The sequence below is a fragment of the Pongo abelii genome, chromosome 1 (assembly GCF_028885655.2).
Source record: "Pongo abelii isolate AG06213 chromosome 1, NHGRI_mPonAbe1-v2.0_pri, whole genome shotgun sequence".
Classification (NCBI taxonomy): domain Eukaryota; kingdom Metazoa; phylum Chordata; class Mammalia; order Primates; family Hominidae; genus Pongo; species Pongo abelii.
In genome coordinates, this window is record NC_071985.2 from 179,703,062 (window position 1) to 179,729,489 (window position 26,428).

Sequence of the window (26,428 nt, forward strand, 5' to 3'; positions counted from 1 at the left end):
GAAGGGGGCAGACCTGGAAGGTGATTACAAGGTGGCATTTCCTGGGCTGGTGACTGGTTGGATGCAGGGCCCAGAGAGGAGGCAACATGTTCCTGGCTCAAGCATCCAGGTAGAAGGTGGGAGGTCAGGGACCCCACACCCACCCAGCCACCCACCATGAGGGACTGAGAGGCCCCAAGGTGGGCTGGCCCTGTGCCAGCAACTCAGGGCCATATGTGCTTGAGGCTTAGGGGGCCATGTCGCACCCTCCTGCACCGATCCAGCCCAGCGCCTGGACTCACGGTAGGTGCTTAGTAAAGGTAGATGGAAGAAACAGTGATAGCTCAGACCCAGGGCATGAGCCCTGCGTGACCTGGGGTGGTCCAGCCAGCAGAAGTCGCACCAGAGTCCCTCAAGTGAAGAGCCTGTGTCACATCAGTCATTGCACGGAGTGGCTTCTGTGAAGTCTTTAGGATCAAAAATCCCCAAATTTGCCTGCTCCAGAAGGAACCACTATCCCATGTGTTTGAATGAAGGGAGCCCCCAAAACTCCCATTTCTACTTTCACCTCTCCTCTCCCTGCTTCCCTTCCTTCTCTGCTCAATAGATCCTTAGCTGTTTCCAGAACGTATCCCACCTCTTCCAGCCTCCCTGCTTTTGTTCATGCTTTGCCCTCTCCCTGGAATGCTTTTCCTGGCTCTGTGTTTCTAGCCCCTGCCTGGGCGTCAGGGCTGAGCTCCTCTGTGAAGGCTTTTGTAGCTCCCCAGCCTCTGCCAGCCAGAAGCCCCCGGGTCACCCCCTTCCTAGGGCTCTGAACACAGTCCAGTGTGTTTGGAGCTGGAGCCCTTGGGTCTCAGCTCTGAGCACACTGCCAGGCACACAGAGGGGCAGCTGAGTGAGGCAGAAGGATAAGAACCTGTGTGCTCAAAGAGGAGAGGATGAGTGAGTGACTCCCAGAAGTGCATGAGTGGAAGGATGGGGGGTGCACAGTAGCAGGGATGGGGTGGGTGGTCAGGTGGGGGTGGAGGGATGGAGTGCACAGCTGGCTTTCAGGCCACAGGGCTTACCTCGTGTTGCAGGCACTTCTTTCTCAGGAGAGATGGCAGTTCTGCCTATGGCATAGCTCAGGCTCAGTGCCCCTGGCACAGGGGGAACAATCCCTCTCTGTGACCCCCCACATAGAAGCACTCAGCCCTTGCAATGGGGTCCAGGGTCTGCTCTGCCAGCCTGTACCCTTGGACACTGGCAGCAGGAAGCAGGTGTCTGTCCAGGACAAATGTACCATAGAGCCTGAGGCGACCGGGGTGTCAGGAAGGCCCTGCCCCAGTGGCACTCCCTGTGGTGCAGGCCCTATGGAATCATTACGATGCCCTCGGCTCATGGTGCCATTACCTTAAGGTAAGTCCTCCCTCTACCTGAGAAACCAAGGTCCGAAGCCAGGGATGTGCTAGATGGCTGCATTTCTGCTCTCTCAAGCCCCATGCATCCATTCTGCAGCATCTGTGCCCCCACAACCCAATGGTGGGGGTTCCCTCCCCACAGCCCTCCCAGCCCTACACAACCTATGGATGGGGCCCCTTCAAGCCATGCCCACCCCAAAGGCTACCTCACACTCATTGGAGGCTGCTCCTGGGACCCAAAGAGCTCCCCCTCAGCTGGGTGTACACGAGGGTCTGTGTGTGTAGCCCCTGTGCTGGCTGCACCCTGAGCATCAGCTCCCCATCTGTCAGTGGGGACAGTAATACTTGCCTACTGGGCAGTGAAGAAGATAAGGTGCCACATTTGTGACAGCACCAGGCCCAGCAGAACCAAGCACACAATAGGTGCTGAACTGATGGTCGCTCCCATCCCTCTCTCTGTGCCTCTTGTCCCCATCTGTGCAGTTGTTGACTAGGAAGGACCACAAGGACCTTGGCAGGCAGCTGCAGGCAGAGCCTATAGGCCCTCAAGGCCCCTGGCATGTCTGGGATGCTGGACCTGATGGGGCATGTCTCTGGCTCTGCCAGGGGTGCCTGCAGCATCCTCATCCCAGACCAGTCCTGATGGGGCAGTGCCCCTTCATCTGCTGCTACCTCTGTTTCCACCTGGAGGGACGAGCCACTCCCATCAGGGCATCCCGGCCAGCTGCTTATTATACCCCAGCCTGTGGCTCAGCTCTGGAAAGTTCCAGGGGGCGGGGAGCAGGACAAGGCTGGGCCAACATACATGGGCACAGCACGGGCATCAGTGCACACGCACTTTTCGGGGTACCTTGCCTCACACTGGGGTAAGGGAGTGTACTCACAGGGGTGCGTGGACTGCATGCCCAGCAACCCCCATATCATGCTTCTGTCCCACCCTTTGCCCCATGATTGAGATGCCAGCCCTGCCCTCAAGGAACTCTCAAACTCTCAGCCTGGAGGCAAGGGGAGAAGGCCATGGCTGTGCAGGGAAAACCTACCCCACAAGCTCATGGGTGTCGCAGAGGATGGGGTGGGGAAGGTTGAGGAAGGCTTCTGGGAGAGAGTGCTTAAGCAATAGGAGTAGATGTTTGCGAAAAGAGCAAATAAAGGAAAGGCATTCCAGGCCTAGGGAACAACTGAAGCAAAGGCCTGAGGGCATGGAAATTCCTGACAGAATTCAGGACTGTTCAGACACAGTCTCACTCCTGCACATCACGCGTGGAGCATCTGCATGGGAGAGGCAGTTGGGTTCATGTTGGAAGACCATGAACACCAAGCTGCAGATCCTGTGTTTGAAAAAACGTATGAATTAGATGGTCAGAGAGTTGGAAGGGAAGGGAGTCCCAGGAGACGGACAGTCCGAACAGAGGCAGAGCCACTGAGGGTTGGCCAAGGCAGGAATACGCAGACCTCGGGGAGAAGGTGATGTACCGATCATGGTCCACCATCCAGCACTCTCCCACAGTCAGGAAAATGACACAGCCTGGAGGAGTTATTGCCCTCTGCTGTAGATACCTCCCCGCCCTGCATGGGCCAGAGGGGAACAAAGGCACGAGCTGGACGCTGAGAGGAAGCCCCGCTCTCCAGCCCGGGCTCCCCCATCTCACGTTGGGGTGAACTTGGCACAAGGCCCAGGCGAGCACGGGAGGTGGCTTGCGGCCTATTTACTGCCCAAACAGGATTTCCTCCTGGTTTGGATGCATGAAAAAGACACAACATCTGGAAGTAGGAAGCAGAACAGCCTCTAAAACCCAGCTGTGGGCGGCTCAACTTGGACCCGCCCCAGCAGAGCAGGGCCCCGAGTTGTGGCTGGGCTTCCAGGGGACAGGAGGCGCAGAGGGAGCTGTCCCGGGACCATCGTTGTCTCTCATGTCTCTTGTGTCTCTCTTGTCTGTCTGAGCGGCTCTGCCCTGGCCTGTGCTCCATCTGCCACCTCTGCCCTGGATGGGGCCTTGGTGACCCTCATCTAGAACTGCTACAATTGCCGTCTTCCTGTCTCCTCCCCCGGTCCTCACTTGTCACCAGCAGCCAGAGAGGTCTTCCTAGGGCACATATCTGACCCTGTCCTTTCCTTTCTTTAGGAGAAGGGTCTCCACTGTCCCCAAGGTGGAGCCCAGGCTCACTGGCCTGGCATTTGAGTCCCCGCTATCTGGCCTCTGAGCTCCCTGCAGACTCCTTGCCCAGTAGAGCCCAGCCCACCCCCAGCGTAATGAACCCCACATCAACCACTCAGGGGCCTTCACAGGGAATCTGTGCCTTTTTCATGCTTTGGTGCCTCCCAGCCTGCCCTTCCTTGGTCTTCAGTGTGCATCACCCCACTATCTTCTTTGGATCTGTTGGTCGCAGTTCAGGCTCGGGCAGGGCCAGAGACCGAATGAGGTGAATGCATCAGTGTTGGGGGAACTGCCTGCCTGTGTCTCCACACTGCCACATGTCTGTCTAAGCTCGCTACAGTCATCAAGCCCGTGGAAGCAGCTCGTGGCCCACAGGCTGCCTCAGGCATCTCCTCTGTGTGGCCACAGCCCCTGTGTCTCCCTCTGTGACATCTCAACTGGGTCGCTTTATGATGGTGTGCGTGTGTGCGTCTCCCGCACGGGCTCTCTACACCTAGAGGGCAGGACCTGTGTCTGAGTTCTTTCTGCAGCTTGGCACTCACCGCAGACTGGAGCCAGTCTGTCCCAATGAACAGCCTCGCACCAGAAATTACTCAATGTGCTGAACAGCCTTGAGCCAAGGCCATGAAAATCAGCCAGGTGGATCACCGGGTCTGAAATGAGCCCACAGTTCTCTCTAGGCACCCAACCAGCTCCTCCCCCTACTCCCCGCAGATGAGCCCCAGAGAAAGGGTGTGAAGAGCAGGCTTTGGGAGCGCCAGTCCTCGGGTAACACAGCGGCTACCAGCTCATCCTGGGCCACCTGCTGCTGGGAGCGCATGCTGGCCCCTGGTTCAGAGGGGCGGGGTCCCACGGGCCCTAATCTGGGTTAGGTGCTCATGGTTGGCTGTTCAGCCCTGGATGTGGAGGATGAAATTAATGGCTCATGAGAGGGGTCAGCCTCCTCTAGTCCCTTCCTCCTTAAGGGTCACCTGCCCTAGGAAGCAGCAGGCATAGCAGAGCCACCTGGCCTTTGGCATCAGACTTGGCCTGAGTCCTGTCATTGCCATGTCACAGCCCTGTGACCTTGGGCAGGTCACTTGACCACATGAAGCCTCCATCTCTGAGATGGGGACATTAATGCCATATACTTCACAGCTGTTGTGTGTCCAACACCCAGCACCACACCTGGATGTAGCAGGCGCCCGTCAGCGCTGGGTCCCCTCCTCCCACCCATGCAAGCACATGGCCAGAACATCAGCCTGGCTGGGACAGGGACAGATGGGGAGAAGCCAGAAGGAGCAGCTCATCACACTGAAGGACCAGAGGCTGCTGCTTCCTCTGGGCAGCATTTGAGCTGACTTTGAAGGCTGAGGGAGGTTGGTGGGTGGCTGTGAGGGCTGAGGGAGGTTGGTGGGTGGCTGTGAAAGAGGGGACACTCCTTGCTGAGTGACTTGAATGAACAAAGGCTGGAAATTGTCTGGCCAACCCCTGATGTTGATCTAGGGCGTGGGGTGGGCCTAAAGAGAGGTGTGGAGGGCTGTATGTGGTCACAGAGCAGCAGGATCTATGAAGGGCCCTTCAGTTTACAAATGTGGCTCTTGTTTTGACAGCAGTTAGCATCAACTCTGGGCTCCAGACGGACAAACCCCATGACATTCAGTGTCCTACCCCCTGGGGCCCTCATGTCAGCCTTGAGTGGTGGCCACACAGTCTCAAACTTGAAAACAAGGAAACAAGGCGCAGAGGGGTCAAGAGCACTGCCCAAAGCCTCTCTGGGACAGAGCCCAATTCAGATCCAGGCTGTGGGTCTGTCCATATTTCAGCTCTCTGTGCTGGGACACACGCCTGCCCTGATTCGGGGCTCTGCTGTGGTCAGGGCAGCGCTTCGTTTCCAGATGGCCCTGGGGAGGGGAGCCTTTCAGGTCCAGAACTGGAAAGGCCACTTTCTTCTCCAGCCCTCATGCCCCATTTCTAAGTCAGGGTGCTGTTTTCCTGGACTCATCAGGCCTTTCCAGATAAGGCCTGGGCCCTGAGCACTTCATGGGGAGCTGATCGGAGCTCTCAGAGGCTCCGGCAGGATGGGAGGGGCAGGGGTGCTGGGGCCAGGCAGGCCTGGGGGAGTTAGTTTCCATGCAGGGTTGAGGTGCCCACCGGGCTGGGAGTTCCCCTCACCAGCCTCTCCTGCAGTTTGAAGGCTGCAGCAAGGCCTTCTCACGGCTGGAGAACCTCAAGATCCACCTGAGGAGCCACACGGGCGAGAAGCCGTACCTGTGCCAGCACCCGGGTTGCCAGAAGGCCTTCAGCAACTCCAGCGACCGCGCCAAGCACCAGCGCACCCACCTAGACACGGTAGGCCCAACAGGCAGAGGCCCAGGGCGGGGTGGAGGACGGCCGCACACCTGCCGCTCATTCAGTGCAGAGCCCCTGCCTTACCCTTTAGCCCCACTGATGTTTGGGGCAGGAGATGCTTGGCAGGGCAGTGGGTCGGATGGCGTCCTCTGCATTCTACAATGTTTAGCAGTTATCCCTGGCCTCTCTCCACTAGATAGGAGACAATGTTCCCACTCCCAATCGCAACAACCAAAACTCTCTGATGCCAAATGTCCCCGGGGGTGAGGGGAGGCAAACCTGCCCCAGTTAAGAAGCAATGCTTTGGCCTGTGGGTACCAGCCTGGGCGCCAGAGCCGTGCACAGCCTCATGGAGAGAGCACCCTTGCCTTCCTGTGTCCCCTCCCCAGAACCTGTCAGCCACGCCGGAGCAGATTGCTCCCTGCTCTTCCCATCCCCTCCGTAGACACAGGTCAGAGGCTCTCCAGGGCGGTCTTTTGTCCCTTGAGCCCTGCAGGTGAGGAGCAGAGGTGGGCAGTGCCTAAGACTCCGGGCTCCTGCAGGTGACCCAGGCCTCCAGATACTGGCTCCCTTCCCACCTCCCTTCCCTTGTTTGCGCCAGGCATAGATAACAGCAGCTTTATTCCAGTGTCTGCCCAGGCAGCCCTCTGTGTGCCGTTAATAGAGTGCTTCCTAAAACTTCACCCCCCAGGATCTCATACAGACCCTGTGCTCTGGGCAGGGGCAGTCACGAAGCCATCTGACAGATTAGGGAAGTGGGACACCTGAGGCCAGTGCCTGCTCACCATCGCACAGCTGGACGGTGGCAGAGCTGACTCAGACCAGGGCCTTACACTAGGCCCTGGGTGAGGGGCACATGCCCGAGGAGGACCCCAGCCCCCATGTGCTGCAGGAGACTGGGGTCTGCAGCAGAGCCACGTCCGGGCCCCAGGCTGGCTTCTCTATGCTTCCTGCAGGTGTTTGGGGAACTCTGTGGGTCAGAGGCTGGGGGATTTGGGTGGCTGCCCCCCAGCCCATCCAGTTCACAGATGAGGAGGAAACAGGGGCCCAGGAGGGCAGCTGACCCCTCCAGGGTAAGTTGGAGGCCGTGAGACAGCAGAGGTCAGAGCTGAAAGGGCACTTGCAGGTCTCTGATGCCAGCCACTTACCTTAGAGCTGGGAAAACCGAGACCCAGAAAAGATTCAGTGCTCAGAAAACAGCAGGGAAGCAATGTTCTTGGGGCCAGGCCAGGCCCTGGGGGGGGGACACTCTGTATATCTGGCCCCACAGTCTCACACACACTGTCCCCAGTTTCATCCTGGTGACCAACCAAGATGGGGCCCATTATCCCCATTTCATAAATTGAGACTCAAAGAGACTGAGTCATCTGCCCTGTCCACAGCAGGTGTGTGGCAGAGCTGGGATGCAAACCTGGGCTGGGCCACTCCAAGTCCAGTGCTCTCTGCTGGAAGAGCAGAGGGGTGAGGGTGGCAAGGAAGGGCCCCATCCCCAACCTGAACCCAACTGTCCTCCCCTTCTCAGCTTCATTGTCACAGGCTGTGCTATGGACATGAAGTGAGGAGCGGTGCTAGCAGATCTCCCTGCCTTTGTCACCTTTTCAGCCCAAGGGGCCCGTGGCACCCTGGCCCAGGTCCTGAGAGGCACGCTCTGTGCCCCAGCACCCCCAGTTATGTCTCCCAGAGGCCACAAGCCAGCACTGACAGTGCCAGGCCTCCCTGCACCCTCTCCCCACCCTCCCGTGCCTCTCGGGCCACCTTCCCTGTCCCTCCTTCTTCCTCCCTCCCTCCTTACTGCATTTCCTGGACCCAGCCCCAAAGCAACAGGCCTCTGGCCCCCACTTGGTGTGTGAACAGAGCCCCAAGGTCTAGGTCAGGCTAGGCCCAGAATGAGCCTGCAGGCTTATCTCAGGCCTTCATCTCCCCCAAGAGGTCCCCGAGAGGCCTGGGAAGTGCAGCAGCCAAGCCCAGCACCCCACTAGGATCCAGCTCCCCACATAAACACCGCAGGCAGCTCTGTGTTGCTAGTTTGCTGTCCCAGCACCCGCCCCCAGAGGCCCCTAGGGTCAGGCCCCTCACAGGGGAGGGCCTTGCTTTCCAGAGGGAACCAGCCATGTCCCCAGCTCCCCTCTGGCATTGGAGAATGTGGGATTCTCTCCATGGGCGGGAAAGATTCTCAGAACAGACTGGAGAGGACCAGGCCAGGGTTCTGACCGTGGCCCTGCCTCCTGGCCCTGGAGGTCTGAGGAAAGCCCCTGGCCTCCCTGGGCCTCCTGAGAGGTAAAACCCCTGCTTCAGAGAGAGAGGGAGGTCAGCTGAGGCAGCAGGTGTGAGGCTCCGCACATGGACTGGGCAGCCTTCCCCGGCCTGTCCTCTTACTGATTGGGCGCTGACCACATCCTGCCGTGTCCCAGGCTCTCAGTGTGGGGCTCGAGTCCTGAGTGCACAGATCCCCTGAGCGGACTCAAATAAGCCGCTGTCCTGCACGGGGCCTCAGCTTCCCCACTGGGATGATTCTCTCTCCCCTGCCTACTTCACTGGACCATTCGAGGCCACCGAGCAGAGGAGGCATTCTAGCAGAGGCCTGCACACGCTCCCTCCCTCTCCCCGCTGTGGGATCTTGGGCAAAATATAGGTCTCAGTTTCTTCTTCTACAAAGCAGGATGAGTCTCATGGGGTGGGTGTGGGCTCAAGGAGATGGCGGATGGCCGGTGCTCAGCACGGGGCCTGCACAGGGGAGTGCTCCCAGCAGAGCTGGCCTCCAAGTGCAGACGGGCAGGGGCTCCACATGGCAGACTCACTCAGAGCGTCCTCATTATAGACAGAGGGAGGCCGCCCGGCGCTGCAGCCCACATGGCCCACATGGCCAGGCGGGGCTGGGCTGCTGGCTGGGGACTGCCACAGGGTTTCCTGAGGGCTCACGGGGAATGGGGCCTGAGGAATGTTCTACACACGTCAGGCCCTGGAAAAACAAACAGAGATGGGCCTTGCCGCCCGTTTCCAGGCAAATGTGCCGGCAGACACAGAGCCAGCTTGTTTGCTTTTAGACGAAAGCGAGTGGATTTGTATCAGCATCCCCAAGGGACAGTCCTGGGGCCGGCTCAGGGACAGGGCAGGGCCGTGTGTGTGCCTGGGCACATGTGAATGCACGTGTGTGTGCGGTGCGTGGGTGTGTATGGCGTGGTGTGTGTGTGGTGTGTGGTGGTGGTGGTTGTGTGTGTGTGTGTGTGTATGGTGTGTGAGAGAGGGAGCCTACCTCTGGGGTGCGGCGGGCTGGGGGCAGCAGGGGCCATCCGCGGCAGGCCTCCGCTCTCCCTCCCAGGCCAACCCCAGCAAGCTTCTCACTGCTGTCTCTCTCTTTTTGCTCTCCTCCGTTTCTTTAATCTGGCAACTCTCCATGGCAGCACCAAGGTATGGTCGTCTCTTTCTGCTTCCCCTCCTCATGAGGTCCCAGGGCCATGGGTACCTCTCCCTGGGTCCGAGGTTGGCCTGGCCTCTCCTTAGTCCAGCAGGGGCAAAGCTGCCTTGAGGTTCTGGGGGCAGTTCCACGTGGGTGTGTCTGGCAGGACACGGCAGTCCCTGGTACTCACTCTGAGAGGTGTCATTTCCTCCAGTCCTTCTCCTGTCCCCTGCAGTCCCAGCAGGGCGGAGGCTTCTAAGAGAGCGGAAGCACTAGACGTGTCCACAAAGGGAAGCCTTGTGAGCTTCAAGCCCCAGCAGTGGCCAGAGTCCTCAAGCAGGGTCCTGTGGAAGCCTTGGGAGAGATTGGGATTCAATTAGAGCCACGAATCCCCTGCCCTGGGTCATTCAGACCTGGGATGAATCAGACAAGTCGCTCCCTGGCTGAGAAGAGGGACACTGAGCAAAGCCAGCACATAGGCTGGACAGCGCTTAGGGGGATGCTCTGGCCTGAGGAGGAGGTGGAGGATGCCAGGAGGGCTTGGAGAGGAGGTGACGTGGCTGCGGGAGAGCTGAGGAGGTGCTCGTGGTGGGAGGTGTAGGGCCTGCAGTGCCGGGAGATGGCCTGTAGGGCACCAGGGAGCCACCAAGGGGTTTCAAAGGCAAGAGCGGGTCTGTGAGAAAGACCTTCCCCTCTGGCTGTGTGTGGGGAGCCTGAGGCCTGGAGGGCAGGGTGGGGCCTGGGCAGGAATTCAGGAGGGGCAGTGGGGATGGATTTGGGGTCCACTTCTTATATTCTGGGTGAGCCATGGGGGCCTGAGGGGAAGAGACTTGTCCACTCCCCACGCACAGGGCACAGCCCCCAGCCCCGCCAGACTCTCCAGCCTCCCGAGCCCCCCAGCCCCCCCAACCTCCCCAGGCTCCTCAGCCTCCCCACCTCCCCTGCCCCCCAGCCACCCAGCCCCCCACCCCTCCAGCCTCCCCAGACTCCCCAGCCTCCCCACCTCCCCAGCTCCCCGGCCCCCCAGCCTCCCCAGCCTCCCTACCTCCCCCACCCCCAGCGCCCCCAGCCTCCCCACCTCCTCAGCCTCCCCAGCCTCCCCAGCCCCCCCAGCCCCCAGCCTCCCCAGCCTCCACCTCCCCAGCCTCCCCAGCCCCCCACCTCCCCAGCCTCCCCAGACTCCCCAGCACCCCCAGCCTCCCCAGCCCTGTGTTCTCAGATCCAGCCATGCTTCCAGCCTCTGACAGCTATTGGCAGGAGGACCTGGTTTCTTGTGGCCCCGAGAGCAGTCCAGTGCCTCTGCACCTACCTGCAAGGTGCGGCCAGTGCCGCCTAGCCTGGCCCTGTGTGGGTGCCCCTTCCCCTCTCCTCCTCCCCATCTGCAGAGCAGCTGTCTCACTGCACTCCCTGTCTGCTCAATGCTTACTTGCAGCTGTGGGGTCCAAAGGGTGGACTTGGCTCAGAGCCAGGGTCCGACCTGGAAGAACCCTTAGACCTCAGATGGCCCCATTTTTCAGAGAAGAAAGGTGAGACTCAGAGAGGAGAGGCAACTGACCTGAGGTCCCAGGATGGTGGTGGAATGAAGACACAAACCCCTTGCTCCGCTCCCAGGCCAGGTGCCTTCCCCACAGCTGGGCTGGCCTGGCTGAGGCAGAGTACTCTTGGCCTGCAGCCAGCCTCTCGCCTGGTCACGCAGAAGCCCGTGGCCCGTAGGGATGGACCTCACTCACCCCACCCATACCCCCCATGTTACAGAAGCCGTATGCCTGTCAGATCCCTGGCTGCTCCAAGCGCTACACAGACCCCAGCTCCCTCCGCAAGCACGTCAAGGCCCATTCAGCCAAAGAGCAGCAGGTGCGTAAGAAGGTAAGCCAGCCCTCCTCATCTGGCCTCCTCCCACCTCGCAGCCACCTGCACCGCATCAGTCCAGGTGCCCACCCTCAACACATGCATCCGACCACCCACTTGCCCTGTATGCCACTGTTCGTCCATCCGTTCGTCCATTCGTCTGTCCGTCCACTTCCCACCTGCCCTTAGTGTCTCTGCTGACCCGCAGCCCTTCCTTCCATACCCCCAGCTGGCCCTTTACCACCCACAGACTGCCCACCAGCTCGTCGCCCCATGCATCTGTGCACCTCCCACGCCTTGTGTGGTAAACACATGATGTCCAGCCTTGTGCTGGGCACGGAAGATGCAGAAATGAAAAAGCACGGCCCCACTTTCAGTGGCCTGGCAGGCGAGGGCAGACACAAAGAGATGAATTCTACCTCATGTCATTAAGATGGCAAGACAGATGTGCAGAGAAAAGTCAGGGCACAGATGAGGGGACCTTAGCCCCTCTGGGTGGGAGCAGGAAGGTCTGTGGAGGAAGTGGCGTCAGGCATGGGTACAGTGTTTAGGGGTGTGAGCGCGGAGTGGGCCCGTGGGGCTTGCCTCTGCTGGCTCTGCACCCAGGCACGTGCCTTTGGGCTTCAGGTTCCTCAGCCATCAGAGGGGACAACAAAGGACTTGCTTTAGATAGCTGCAGTCAGGAGTAAGTGACGGTTTATGCTGAGGGTTTAGAACTGTACCTGGCACAAATTTAAAAGTTCAAAACAGAAATTGGTGTATGTGTTCATTGGTCTTGAGGAAGGACTAAGTGTTGGGCCGGTGAATTCAGAAGAACGCTCCCCAGAGTGACTGGTGCTGAGAAAGGGCTGAAGCCTGAAGCCCACTGTGTGCAGGATCAGCGGCCACGCAGCGCAGTGAGGAGAGGTGGTGTGAGCAGGGCTATGTCCAGGGCACAGTGGGTGCCATTGAGGGGTCTTAAGCAGAGCAGGGACATGGCACCTTGAGAGGTAACCCTGAGGGCCATGTAGAAAATGGGTTGGGGATGCTGTTTTGGACAAGCCGTGTGTGAGTTCCTGAGGGGGACTGGGCCATGGCAGGAGGGACAGGACTGCAGCTGGGGGCAGAGCCCACCTGGCTGGGTTAACTCACGCCTGCACTCCCATGGAACTCCAGGGCCAGAGAGTGAGGGTCCTTGAGTGCCAGGGAGGGTGTGGGAGTGAAAGAAACACCAGGGGCCAACTCGGGGACACTGGCATGACAGAGGAGGACAGAGTGGGAAGATCGCATTTATTGGTTCAACCAGATTTACAGAGCACCTACTGTATTCCAAGCATTGTTCTGTGAACTGTGGACACTGCCAGGAATGAAACAGCAGAGGCCTGCAGGCTGGAGGAAGCAGCTGCCTCAGGCCCTGGGATAGGGAGACAGCGATGGGGTGCTGGGAGCAAGGGGCCTCAGTGGGAAAGAAGATGGGAGGGGACCGCCAGGCTTGGGAAGTTGATCTCCAGCCTGCAGGCAGCGGGGAGCATTGGAAGCTGTGGAGCAGAGAGGGACGTGGTCAAATCCTGTGCCATGAGCTTTCTGGTGAAACACCACCTCCATGTTCCTTGAGGAGGGAGGGGATGTGCTTTAGCCCAGGTGCCTCTGAGGCTCAGGCACTGTACCTGGGGCTTCATATCCTGTATCTCATTTAGGCCTCACTATAACCCTAGCTCCCCAGCTACTCGGGAGGCTGAGGTAGGAGGATCACTTGAGCCCAGGAGTTGGACTGCACACCAGCCTGAGTGACAGAGCAAGACCCTGTCTCAAAAAAAAAAAAAAAAGAAAAAGAAAAAGAAACCACAACCGTAGGTGTGAGCACTGGTTTTAATTCCCATTTTATTTTATTTTTAGAAACAAAGTCTCACTCTGTCACCCAGGCTGGAGTACAGTGGCACGATCATGGCTCATGGCAGCCTCCAACTCCTGGGCTCAAGTGATCCTCCTGCCTCAGCCTCCTGAGTAGCTGGGACTACAGGCATGCTCCACTACTCCTGGCTTTTTTTTAATTTTTTTTTTTGTAGAGACAGAGGTTTCACTTTGTTGTCCAGGCTGGTTTCAAACTCCTGACTTCAAGTAATCTTCCCACCTTGGCCTCCCAAAATGTGGGGACTAGAGTCATGAGACATTCATTTTAGAGTGGAGAAACTAAGGCTCAGAGAGTTAATAAACCAGCCCAGCATCATGCACCCCGGAAGTGCCAGAGCCAGGGTCCATCCCAGACCTGTCTGCTTCCAGGGACTGAGCTCCGTTCACTGCTCTCAGGTTGAGGGCCTGAGTGGGGACAGGGAATGGCCCAGGCTCCAGTAGACTGGAGCACTCCACACCAGGGAGGCTTCTGTCCCAAGCGGACCAGTGCCCGAGGACCAGAATCCTGTCCTGGCTTTCCCAGGCCCCATGCTTGTCTCGCACTGAGCCCCCGGGCACTTGGGGCCACAGATCTGCAAACTTCCCAACAATAAGCATCCATTAAGAGCCATCAGGGATGATGTATCTTCCTGGGTAAAGCGACCCTTGTATTATGACAAGTCCTTGGCAGTCCTGCTGCGTTTCAGAGAGAATTAGAAGTGCTTTTCTTCCTTAATTCTCCTCTCCTGCTGCTCCTAATCCGATCGACATTGCGGTCTACAAGAACATGCCTTGGCTTTCTTTTGCCAGGAACTTAATTTACATGGAAAACAGCTGCTGGGTCAGGGAGCCAAGAGCCCATCTCGAGGCTGGGCATGCCTTCTCCAAGCCTGGGCCTGGCCCTGCTGTCTTGGGAGGGCAGAAAAGCCCTCAGGGCTGACTCTCAGCTGCTGTGATGTGGGGCAGGGCTCTTACCTTCTCTGGGTCTGTTTTGTCCTGGAGAAGATGAGCATTTGGATGAGCCAAGCTTTAGGATTTCCCTGAGAGAAGGGGCCCTTCCCATCCAGGTGCCTGCCCCAGTCATCACCCTGTGTCCTGAAGGCCTCACCCTGTTCCCATCCTGAGGTGACTGGGAACAGCCAAGGGTTGTTGGCCAAAGATTTGCTTGGGTTACTGGGTGCACCCCAGCCCAAGCTCACCCTTAGCCAAGGGACCTCAAGTCCATATACTGATCCATCGTGCCCACGATGAGGTGACCAGATGGGGCTCGGCCAGCTGGAGCTCAGCCACCCCTACTACAGCACTTCCAAAGCATGCCCCCAGCCATCGTCTCATTACTCCTCATGGCAGCCTGGGGTGAGGCGTGACTGTTGCTGCTTATTGCAGGCTGAGTAGGCAAGACCCAGAGAGGTTATGTTATTTGTCCAGCATTACACAGGGAGTAAGAAGAGGTGGGATGGGATCTGAGCCCAGCTCTTCATCCCTAGCCCTGAACTATTTCCACTGAACCTGGTACCAAGAAGGAAGAAAGAAAGAGCTGGGGTGGGGTTGGGGGAGGCTGACTGCACACCTATTGCGCTTTACTCCTACTGCATCCATTCACCGGCGCGGCTGCACAGAACGCACCTGCAGACCTCAGCTACCCATGGGAGGCCCCACTGCTGCGCTTTGCCACCATTCTGTGTGTGTGTTGAGGCCACACCTCCCACAGGTTGCTCCCAGCAATGACTGAGTGTGGCAGGCCCAGCAGGGACACTGAGGCAGAGTCTTCGTAGGAGGCACTGGACTCCCTGACAGCCAGCAGACGTTGGCTGCTGAGGACTCCCTGAGTCCCTGTCCCGGAGGCTCCCGCTTGACCCCTTCTCCCTGCCTCCTCCTCTCAGTCTTTGGGCTCTCCCAGCCCGTCCAGTTCACAAATGGCATGTCTCCCATTTAAATCCTTGCATGTTGAATCCCATCTTGGCATCTGCTTCTCAAAGGACCTGGACTAACGACATCTTCATGATGTACCCAGTCCGCCCATTTCACAGATTGGGAACTGAGGCACAGTGAAGGGAAGGGTCTTGCCCTGGGGCTGCAGTCCTTTCTGCCCTGTCCCCTAACGGGAGGGTTGCTGGTGGGCAGGGGCCTCACACTAACACCTCCTTTCCCTCTGCTTGCTTCCCAGCTGCACGCGGGCCCTGACACCGAGGCCGACGTCCTGACCGAGTGTCTGGCCCTGCAGCAGCTCCACGCGTCCACACAGCTGGCTGCCAGCGACGGCAAGGGTGGCTGTGGCCTGGGCCAGGAGCTTCTCCCAGGTACGTGTGCGGGGAGGCAGGGCCAGGGGCGTAGCCCAGGAGGGGCCTTTCTCTGACCACAGTCAAGGACAAGTGATGCCCAGTGGGCCGCCCACATGGGCATGACTTGTTGCAGGCACTCACTCGTCTGGACTTGGTTGCCTCTGGCTCCCTACTTCCAATCCATCTTCTCCCTGCAGCTCCTCTAACTAGGCGGACGTTTCCTTCGCATTATTCTCTGGCTCCCCATTGCTCAGGGCATGAAGCCCTCACCCCTCTCAGCCTGGCCTTCAAGGTGTGTGGGGCCTGGGTCCTCCTAGCAGCCTCTTGCCTCCTCCTTGGCATGTTGGATGCAGTTCCCTGAACACTCTGTGCTCCTGCTTCCCCCCACCCCCAGGCACTGTCCATACCCAGCCAGCCCTCTTCTCCCACCCTTCATGAAGGTAGCTCCTGCCCTTCCTTCAGGACCCACCTCCTTGTCCCCTCCTCCAGGAAGTCTTCCTCTGGGCTTCGCTCTGCCCCAGTGCTGAGCACTCTGAGCTGTCACTCTACTTCCCATCTGCCCATCTGTCTCCCCCACCAGACTGTGAGTTCCTCAAGTGAGGCTCAGGGTCTGCCTCATTCTGGAGTCACCAGCACCCAGGATGGGGACATGTGCAGAGCTGGGCTGGGGGAACCCACGGCCCTGCCCCGAGCATCATCAAGAGAGGCTCTGGTGCCCTTGCTGATGGCCCATGCTGCAGGATCATCCACAGGGAGGAACCATCTTCAAGAAGAGCCCATTCTGCCCCTGGCCTTGACTCCTGCTCCAGAGGAGAAAACTGAGGCTCTGAGAGGATAGGAACTTAGCCCAAATCACTTCCAGCTCATCGCTAAACTCCGTGGCCCAGAGATGGGGCCCCCAGAGCCCCTGGGACTCTGCAGGCCCCTCCAACCAGACGCTAAGGGCCTTTGGTCCAGCTGAGGTGGCCTGTCTGTCTCTCCCAGCAGCTGTGGGCCACGGGGCAGGTCTCAGGCCACAGTAGGAATTCTTGGCTTTGTGGCTTGGGCATCCAGCCCAGATAAGAGCAGCATGGCCTTTGGATTCCAGCTGACAGTCCTTGCGCTCTACCCCTGACTCCCCTAAAGAAACCGCAATATCAGAGCAGACTTTCTGCCCACCCTCTGGGATTTCTTGAATTACTCCAACCATTTTCAACATTTTTTATTTTCTAATTTTTTATTCTTTCCCCTCAATGTTGAAGTAGCAACAGATTTAAAAATATATCAAAGCACTTGCCAAACAGCCTCAGGAAGAAAAGCCTTTTAGCCTTTCTCATGGGTCCCCCTTTCCAGGGGTCTGTGCTCAGGCAGGTCCACGAGGGCGAGGACACAGGCGGATGGATGCCTGGGGGAGGGTCTGCACCCTCCTCACGTCTAGCTAGAAGACCCCTCTGTGTGGCTGCTTCTCACAGGGTCAGAATTGCTAAAATGGCAGGGCTGGAAGGGACCGGGGGGCTGATCCAACCCAGGGACGAAGGTATCTCAAGTGCCAGCTCCTAACAAACGGTCATGACAGTGACTACTTGGAGCTCTGTGTTGAAGCCTCAGAAGCTGCTTCCCGATTCAGCCAGACAGAAAGCTGCTGCGGAGGAGCAGTGCTGCCCCCAGGGCAAAGGTCTTGTACCTACCCCATCAGTTTTACCTTGGGAAGACTCAGGCCTGGGCAGGAGAAGGAATCACCTAAGGTCATCCAGAGAAGTCAGCAGCCAGTCCAGGCTGCAAGCCTTTTCTCGGCCTCAGGCTTGTCCCAGCGAGAAAGGACAGGGCCAGCAGTTACCATCTCTTGAGCACCTGCTTGGGCCACTGACTTCACAAATATCCTCTCATTCAGTCCCCAACTACGCTGTGCGGTAGGATGTGAAACCCATGCTACCGATGAGAAACAGAATCAGCTGAGGCCTCATCATCACAGATTGGAGGAGCCACTCCTGCTGAAGCTACTGCCCTTGCTCTGTGACAATAAGTGGTATCTTCCCTGCTTTGAGCCTCAGTTTCCCTCCCAGGCACTGAGGGATCTCATCTGCTATGAGAACAAATGTGATCATGGATGCGGTCACATATAAACCCTATGTGACTGATCATCTTACTGTTATTGTTGTTCATGGTGAGCAAGAAGAATGACTATGTACCCATCCACCTTACAATCATGCACAGCCAGCACGTATTGACTGTGTGCCAGGTGCTGCTCCAGGGACTGTGCGTGGACATCACTGCCATCATCCTCACGTCGGCCTCAGAAGGCACACGCAAGCCACAGCTAGCAGGTGGCAGAGGCAGGATTGGAACCCAGACCATCTGCGCAGGCTGTCCTCTTAACCAGAGCCCCCACCTCCCTGCTGCTAGTGCTGCTCCTCTGCTATACTGAGCACCTGCTGTCTGCCAGGCCCCGTGCTGGCCCTGTCCTCCAGCTGCTTCCAGTGCAGCGGGGAGGGCAGGACCAGCCAGGTGAAGCCCAGGGTCCTGGATCCCCCAGGATCCGGCCTGCTGGGTTCTTCTGCAGGCCGCAGGGCAGATGGCTGAGAAGGGAACAGATGTTAGGGCCAGAGGTTAAGCGCTCACGGCTGATGATGGATGACACAGCTTTATAGCCTGAAGTGGTGCGTTTTGGGGAGAGCCCATCAGGCTCCATGGCATCCCCACTCCCGCTGCCCCTCGCAGTCCCATGGTTCCTTCATTCCCATCTGCTGTTCGCTGACATGGTCAGCATCTCTAGTTCACACACTCGGTCACCCACCCTGTGTCTGTCCTTGGTGTGGAGGCTCGACAGGCAGGGACCTGGCCCCGGGGCAGGGGCAAGGGCAGGGGACTGAGTCAGGGAGGATTAGCAGAGTCCGAAACAGAGGGGAGAGGGTGAGGGACGAGCTGCAGAGGGAGACACCAAATTTCCATTGTCCAATTGCAGGACACTCCCTCAAGTAGGGACCAGCTCCCTTCTGCACAGGAGACCCCACACCCAACCCCTGGGAGCTTATCTGCCAGGCCCATCCTGAGCAGATCCAGGGTAATGTGATGGGCAGTGAGGACTTGAGAAGCATGAGGTCAGCATGGCTGAGGGAGAAGGTGCAGGATTGATCAGGATTCTAAGCCTTCTCAGTTGTCAGGCCCCCAAATTGGTTCAAGATGGCAGGCGAAGAGGTGCTAAGGAGAGTGGTGAGCGGCTCAAAGCGTGGGCGGCTCCTCGCCAGGCTCCCTCCACAAACACCGCTTGAGGTGCCTTCCCCCAAGCTGGGAAGGGAGGCAGTGGCTGGACAGACAGGTGGTGCTAGGCCTGGGAGCAGAGTCCTAGAGGCAGGGAGCGGTAAGGATGGTGGCCCAGAGCCCCCGGGTCTCACAGCAGCCAGCAGTGATGCCTGCACCAGAGCCGAGGCCTCAGCCGGGTATCCAGACCATCACCTGAGCTGGAGCCACTCCTAGCCCTGGCCTCAGGTGGACTTTCTCTCCCCGCTGCTTGGAAGATGGGCCTGACGAGCCGCCTACTCTGTGACTTTGGACAAGTCGTTCAACTTGTTAATATTTAGTTTGCTCATCTTAAAATGGAATATATTATGTTCCCCACTGACATTTGTCAAGCTGGTTAAACTAGATAATGTGGAAAGACAGTTTGGCACAGTATGTTTTTAATTAATGGTAGTTATTCTGATAGTTGAATCTCACACGATGTAATGTAACGTAGGCTGCTTGCAGCTCTAACTCCAGGCCAGGAGTTGCAAACTGTTTGGCCTCATAGGCAAAGGGGCACTTTTTGGTGGTGGTGGTGGTGGTGCTTTGTTTTTTGTTTGTTTGTTTGTTTGTTTTTGAGATGGAGTCGCCCAGGCTGGAGTGCGGTGGCACCATCTTGGCTCACTGCAGCCTCCGCCTTTCGGGTTTAAGCCATTCTGCCTCAGCCTCCCAAGTAGCTGGGATTACAGATGCATGCCACCACGCCTGACTAATTTTTGTATTTTTAGTAGAGACAGGGTTTCGCCATGTTGGCCAGGCTGGTCTCGAATTCCTGGCCTTAAGTGATCCTCCCGCCTCGGCCTCCCAAAGTGCTGGGATTACAGGCTTTTTTTTTTTTTTTTTAACTGTGTCCATGTGAAGGTCTTTCTGGGACGTGTGCTCTCCCCTTTGCCACAGGCACTGCTGCTCCCCTTGTTAATCCATACAGTTTCATTTATTTTGCTCCCTGCCATGCTGCCTGAGGCACTGAGCTTGCCGTCCCTGCCACAGCCCTGCTCTGTTCCCTGCAACAGCCTCCTGAATTGCAGGCCTGGGCCAAAGGGGCCAGCCTGGGATGAGCTAGCCTTGGAACCCCAACCAATTGAGAAGGTAAAAGTTTCCTTTATCCCATTCATGAAAGGAGACTGGTGTGTTCTCAGATTGGTCCTTATGGTGTAATAAGAGCACTGGTCTGGATCCATGTTAACCAGAGTGCTATTCAGCATGTAATAGCTGCCCTAGTGCACGCTGGCCATCAGAATAGACACCACATCAGTGCAGGCCCAGGCTAGCCCCCAGGTCACACAGAGTCCATCAGTGCAGCCCCGGGCTAGCCCCTAGGTCACACAGAGTCCTCCCAGGGCATCTGCTGGATGCATGAATTTCAGAGAAAATGATGTCAATTGCTATTAAAATAAACATGGCCAGATTGAAGAAGGGATGCAAAACTGCAAAACTGGCCACTCCCTAGAGAAATGAGCCCCGGAGAAGCCAGAGCGAGGCTTGAGGAGGCCTGGGCTCCATGCTGGGTGTAATGGCCTGGAATGCAGGGGTCGGGTGCATTCATCTTTTTTTTTTTTTTTTTTTTTTTTTTAGATAAAATAGGGAATATCAAAAACTTACAACTCTTTCTGTGTCTTTCTTAGGCTCCAGTCACAGAGTAGGAGTTTATTTCCTACCCTGATTAGGGTTTCTTGGTGAAGGCATTTTGGGAGTGCTGGGCTCAGTAACTCCAAACCCTCAGTTGGGCCCCTGGAGCAGCGTCTCACTCTGACCTAGTGTGCCCCATTGATTTATTAGCCTCCCTGTCTTAACAAGGGTAAGACTTTAGGGGGTAAAAGGTGATAAAAGGTGGCATCACCCTGCAGGTGTCTTCCGAAGGTTTAGAATCTGAGACTAGAATGAGGCTGACTCCTCTCCTCAGTTGGGACCCTTGTTCAGTGTACCGCCCATACAACCATCCATGGCAGCCCTTCTCAGAGATCTCCCAGGCCAGCTGCCACCCAGCTAGTGCAGTCATCTCTCTTTGGAAGCCTTCACAGTGGACACCCCGGCTCTGCTTGCATATCTCTGGGGAGGTAGTTATTCTGTGCAAGGGCAGCCATTGCCCTGCAGCAGCACTGCCTGTTAGAAGGCACTGCCGAGCCCTGGGCTGCTGTCTACTCTCAAGCTTCTCTCCATTCCTGGGTCTCTGTCTGCTTCCGGGGCCACACAGAACAAGCCTCTTCTTTTCCAGAACAGCATCACAGAGATTTGAGGCAGCCTGCCCTATACATGCCCCCATCTCAGAACACACACACACACACACACACACACACACACACACACACACACACCCCAAGCACCCCACACCTCTGACAGCCCCTTGCCAGTCCACCTCTGCTATGAGGGGAGCCCCAGCCCTGGACACAGCCCTTTAGCCAGGGCCTGCAAGGCTGAACTGAGTGGAGTGGGGCCAGCACCTCCCTCATTGGGGCCCCTAAACTTCCAGTGATTCAACGTTGTTCATTTTCCCTCTTGTCTTTATTTCTCCATCATCAGGCACACACAGCTCCTGGGCCATCACAACCATCTCTAGGGAGTGGCCAGAGTCCAGTGAGCCTTGTTTGATTCCCTGCAGGTGTGTATCCTGGCTCCATCACCCCCCATAACGGACTCGCATCGGGCCTCCTGCCCCCAGCGCACGATGTACCTTCCAGGCACCACCCGCTGGATGCCACCACCAGTTCCCACCACCATCTGTCCCCTCTGCCCATGGCTGAGAGCACCCGGGATGGGTATGTACACCAGGCCAGTCCTCCTCCAGGGGCAGCAAGGGGGGATCTCGGGGGGAGGCAGGGAGGGCAGGTGTCCCGCATTATCTATCTGCTTGTTACTGATAATGAAAATAGCCAACCTTCAGGGAACACTGACTGCAGACTGCATTCCACACACTTTGTGTGCATGATTCCGTTGGTGCCTGCAGTAACTCTGAGTAGACCGTACTGGCTTCTGAATGCCTCACTTCATGCAGCCCCTCCTCCCCACTGGAGGACCCTGGGAAAATGCTGTGGCCCCTCCCAGCGACCCCTGCATTCTGGGCTGCCACACGCAGAATGGAACCCAGGCCTCCTCGGGGCCTCACTCTGGCGTCTCCTTGCCTCATCTGTGCATTTGGGAGCAGACTGCCCACTGTGCGCACTCCACAGATGCTGGTCTGGGCCCCACACCCACCTCCAGCCACTGCAGCTGGGACATTGCCCGGCCTGCGGGGGCTGCCTGGGAGCCTTTACTTCAGGATCACTGCGGAGAGGGGCAGCCTCTTCCTGCCCCCAATGTGGTTCTCGTTGTGGCCACTTAATTGACTGGAAATGGTGAATGTGTTAATTGCTGGACCGTGATCTGCCAAAATCTGTTTTTCTTGCAAATGAGCAGAGGGAGGCCTCACAGCCCCACCCTCCTGCCCTCCCTGCTGTGTTTTGCTGATCACCTTGTCCCCGCAGGCCTGGCCCCAGCACCTTCCTCCTCCTGGCTACAGCCTTGGCCTTGGCCTGCCTGCGCCTGGGGCCAGCCTGGCTTCATCGCCACATTTGTGGCCCACTGCTCCTATTATTACTGGGCTCCTCCTGCCATTCATTCACCCATTCATTCGGTGTTCAATTATGGAGCCTCTGTGGGCAGGCCCTGGGTCCAGTGCTGGTGCCTCGGATGACTCTGGCCCTGGAGATACTTACTGTGAGAGGGAGACCTACCACACAGGGGGCCAGTGGTGTGCGGCAAGGAAGCGGAAGGGCTGTGGAGCCCAGAGGAGAGCCCAGTGGGGTGTGGCTGCCAGGAGGGTGTCAGGGAAGGCTTCCTGGAGGAGGTGAGCCTGGAGTTGGATGAGTGGAGAAGCTGGGAGGAAGGAGTAGCAAGAGTGAAGGTAGGCATGGTGAGAGCTTGGGGTGTTCTGGGAAACATGAATCATCGTGTGGGGTGACGAACTTGGGAGAGATGTCGCCAGGTCCAGATCCCAAGGCCTGGGATGAGACTCGACCTGAAGAGTGTTGAGCAGTGATGTGGTCAGGTTTGGGGATGAGGACGCAGGGCGGCATTGCAGGGGTGCGGTGGATTGTGGGGAGCCGGACAGATGGCATCCCAAGCCAGGGCCCGGTTCAGGCTGGGGAGAGGGAGCCCGGAAGGCAGAGGAAGGGAGTGGTGGCACAGAGGCAGCGGGAGTGGGAAATCCGAGCTGGGCAGGGAGAGGAGGGGGCCTCAGGGATGAGCTGGGGGTCCAGAGGGGCTGCTGACAGGCAGGGGAAGATTGTGGCTGTGAGTGTGAGCAGAGAGCCGTGAAGAGGCAGCCTGAAGAGGGTGCAGAGGGGGACCCAGAAAACCGGGCCCTCCTCGAGCCTCAGCTGCTGCTTCTGTGAAAGGCATTATAAGGCCCTCCCTGAGGAAGGTGGTGAGGGCCGTACACATGCCTGACACTGTGTGCCTCACCTGGCACAGGCTCCACCACGATGGTCCCCGCCCCCACCCATAGCTGCTCAGGCCACCTGCTCACCCACCAACCAGCCGAAAAACATCTCCAACCAAAGGAAAATAAACCACAAAGGCCATTCGCTGCTCAGGCCCGTGCACTCTGCTCCGCCTCATTCATCACCTGCCTGCCGCCTGCGTAAGTGCCTGTCAAGAATTCTGCAGTGAGAAGCAGAGTGATGACAAGACGGGACCCCCGCCTGCCCACCCCTGCCTGCGGGTAGGAGCCTCAGGTCTAGCTGCAGGAGAGAAGCGTCCTCATGCCTGACACCAGGCCCAGGCCCAGGCCCAGCGTGAATGGGTTTCTTTTTTCATCCCCTGAGAAGAGAGTGGGGAAAGGGCCTTCAGCCTCCACTTCCTGCCAAAGTCAACAAGGAACGGCCACTCGTGGCTCCCCAGTGGTCTGCTGGGACGTTTAAATAGCTTGACAGAATTATCTGATTCACTCAAAAATATGCTAAGAGGGCCTGACTTCATGACCAAATTTATTTACCCTGGCTCAGAGAAGACGCCGAATAGGGTATTTTTTTGCCCAGCCTTGTGCGAGGTATGAAGCCCTCAGTCTGCCAGACCAGTGAGGTTTTATATTAATTTTTATAGGTTCTAGTTGAAGCAAAAATATTTGATTTAGGAATCATTTGCATGACTCAGAGGAGGAGCTCCAGAAGATCTTTTTTGCCTTTTAAAGAGTTCAGGTAGAGCAGCATAGCCTCAGGCGTCATGTCTGCTGTGGAGAGAGTTGTGTTCTGTTTAATTTCACTGGCTGTGAAGGTGGCAAATGTGAATTTATGGTGGAGTGAGACAGGAAAAACAAACTTTTGAAAACACATGTTTTTTTCTCCTTCATATCTGGTTCATCGTAATCCTGCAGTGCCGTTAATCTCTGGGATTTGTAGCTGAGAGATTCAGAAACTCATTTATTAGTGTCATCAGTTGTTTGCTGTGTGCCAGGCCCAGCGCTGGGCACCGGGTGACCGAGAAGGGCCGAGACCTGGCCCTCCCTACAGGGGCTTCAGGAAACCAGGGGAGGGCTGGGTTGTGGGTGCCCAGATGGGATGGGGATAAGGCAGCCACCACACAGCAGGCCTGCAGGAATGAGGAGCCACTCCCCGGCCAGGCCCCGGCCCAGCTTCAGCCAGGAGAACTGGTCATGAGAACACACAGCTCGTGCACAGCTGTCCACGGTTTCTAGTGCATAGAGGAAGACGCTGTCCCACTTGATCATCCCATAAGACAGGCCTAAAAATAATGATGAAGATAATGATAATTTATTCCTGGAGATGTGATAAGGATTCGGCTCATGAACTTAAAATAGTGACAGGGACCCACAGTGTATCAGTGGCTGGGCCAGGGACCCAGCACCAAGGCCCTGCTTCCCCTGTCCTCAGCGAGCTCACAGTGACGGGGGCCCCACACGTGTGGATGATGACAGCAGACTGGAGGGGAAGTGGAGGGGCTGCCAACGTTGGAGGGAGCAGAGAGGAACTTGGCACGGCACAGATGCGGAGACCCCAGCCTCTCTCCAAATCTGCTTTCCCCATTTCCAGATAGCCCTGCTTCCTTCAGAGAGGCACTGATCTGTGTCAATACTTGGTGTCTCAGAGGGTGGGCAAGGGTCACGAGGTCACCTGGAGCTGTGACACTGAATTCGTTGTATATTTTAATGTGGATGGTCCAACAAGCCACAAATCTAGACAAGAAAATGGGGACTCCGAGCTCTCACTGTCTGCCTCTTTCTGCCATGTACATAAATGCTTTACAGGCGGGGAGCCTTCAGCCTTGTCCTCAGAGCCCCCAAGCCATTGATCCCAAAGTCATTTTAGCCCTTGTGAACGGGGCCCAGGGGCTTAGGAAGGTAGCGTGAGAAGGGAACCTGGCCTGCAGCATCCTGTGGTCCAGGTAGTGGGCCCCCGCGCTGGGCTGGGCTCAGGGCACCTGTGCCGCTCTCAGCCACTGCACTGCAGTCTTGTTTCAGAACATGAGCTTCCAGAGTGCACAGTCTAGAGCCTGCATCCCCCTCAGGCTCTGTATGAAGGCAACTGGTGAGCCCCCCATAGCGGGAGGTATGCAAGTGGAGGAGAGATGGCCAGGGCTGGAAACAGAAGGTTCCTCAGAGTACACTGCAGGAAAAAAATGCCAACTTCGCCATGGGACCGACTTGCTAGTTTTTCTTCCCTTCCTCTTCATAATGATGATGACGATTGATGGAGTGGCTAAGAATGTATCGGACATCACACTTTGTCTACATTGCTTTAATGTCACCCTCACCGTAACCCCTGAGGTCAATGTTGTGTGGCTGGGAGTAACTTGGGCAAAGCTCTCTGAGCCTTGGTTTTCTGGTCTGCGAAAAGGACACAAGAACACCTGTCTCCCAGGGCCTGGGGCAAGTCAGGGGCGCAGTGAATGCTGACTGTGAGTGCCATGGGCTGCTCCAGGGCTCCTCATCCAGGTGGCCAGAGTGGCATGCACGAGGCAGAGAGCCGGGCACCCAGCAGGTAATGAACACTGCAGCGTGCCCGGTGGTGAGCCAGCAGCCGTTCCAGGAAACCGGAGCTCAGAGACATTGAGCAACTTGCCCAAAATAGTTGGCCAATGAGAGCAATTAGGGGTTTGAACACAGTTCTCTCAGCTGGAAAGGTTGCGCCTCTTAACCTGTGTTCCTTGCTGACTGTCCTAAATACCAGACTCCAAAGCTTACAGGATTGAAAAGTTTGGCTTGAACATCACCAAAAATAAAAGCTCCTCTTCGAACTATTGTAAGTTGGAGCAGGTCAGCTGGTGAGTGAGCTCCCCGTCGCTGGAGGGGAGTAAGCCACAGCAGCCCTGCCTCTGGCCCCCACCCACCAGAACCCTGCCTGCTGACGGGCATCTCTGTTCTCTCCAGGTTGGGGCCCGGCCTCCTCTCACCAATAGTCAGCCCCCTGAAGGGGCTCGGGCCACCGCCGCTGCCCCCATCCTCTCAGAGCCATTCTCCGGGGGGCCAGCCCTTCCCCACACTCCCCAGCAAGCCGTCCTACCCACCCTTCCAGAGCCCTCCACCCCCGCCTCTGCCCAGCCCACAAGGTAAGCTCTGGCCAGGGGCCCGCTCCGTATAACCCCCCGATTCCCACTTAGGGACCCCAGAGGAACAAGGAGACAGTGGCCTAGTGGGGGAGGCAGGTACTCAGAGAATGACCGGCTGGGCACTGGGGGCTGAGAGAAGCTGGGAGACAGGAGACATAAGAGGCCCAGCTGAGGGCACAGCCTGGAGAAAACTGGTTCTGAGAGTAAGGAAGAGCGTGTTCCGGACAAGGCGGCAAAGGCCCGCTGCCCCGAGGAGAGGCCAGTGAGCGGGATTGAGCGCCTGAGAGTGGAGGGAGTAGGCGTCAGCCACGGGTGACTCAGGAGCAGCCACGTGAGACCATCTCAGCCACCCCTTGCCTGCCCTCC

General features: G+C 57.5%; 1 protein-coding gene across 3 annotated transcripts in view; it reads left to right on the plus strand.

Annotated features, from left to right (window-relative positions):
- GLIS1 (GLIS family zinc finger 1) overlaps nucleotides 1-26,428 on the plus strand; it is a 250,425-nt gene that overhangs the window by 218,209 nt on the left and 5,788 nt on the right. The window contains exons 5-9 of one of the 3 annotated variants that reach the window (XM_024256330.3): nucleotides 5,705-5,866; nucleotides 11,019-11,129; nucleotides 15,148-15,280; nucleotides 21,120-21,276; nucleotides 25,884-26,062. In XM_024256330.3, coding sequence (XP_024112098.2) covers nucleotides 5,705-5,866; nucleotides 11,019-11,129; nucleotides 15,148-15,280; nucleotides 21,120-21,276; nucleotides 25,884-26,062 — 742 coding nt within the window. The remainder of the gene's footprint in view (nucleotides 1-5,704; nucleotides 5,867-11,018; nucleotides 11,130-15,147; nucleotides 15,281-21,119; nucleotides 21,277-25,883; nucleotides 26,063-26,428) is intronic. The other 2 variants (XM_063712355.1, XM_063712356.1) reach the window with 2 other exon arrangements.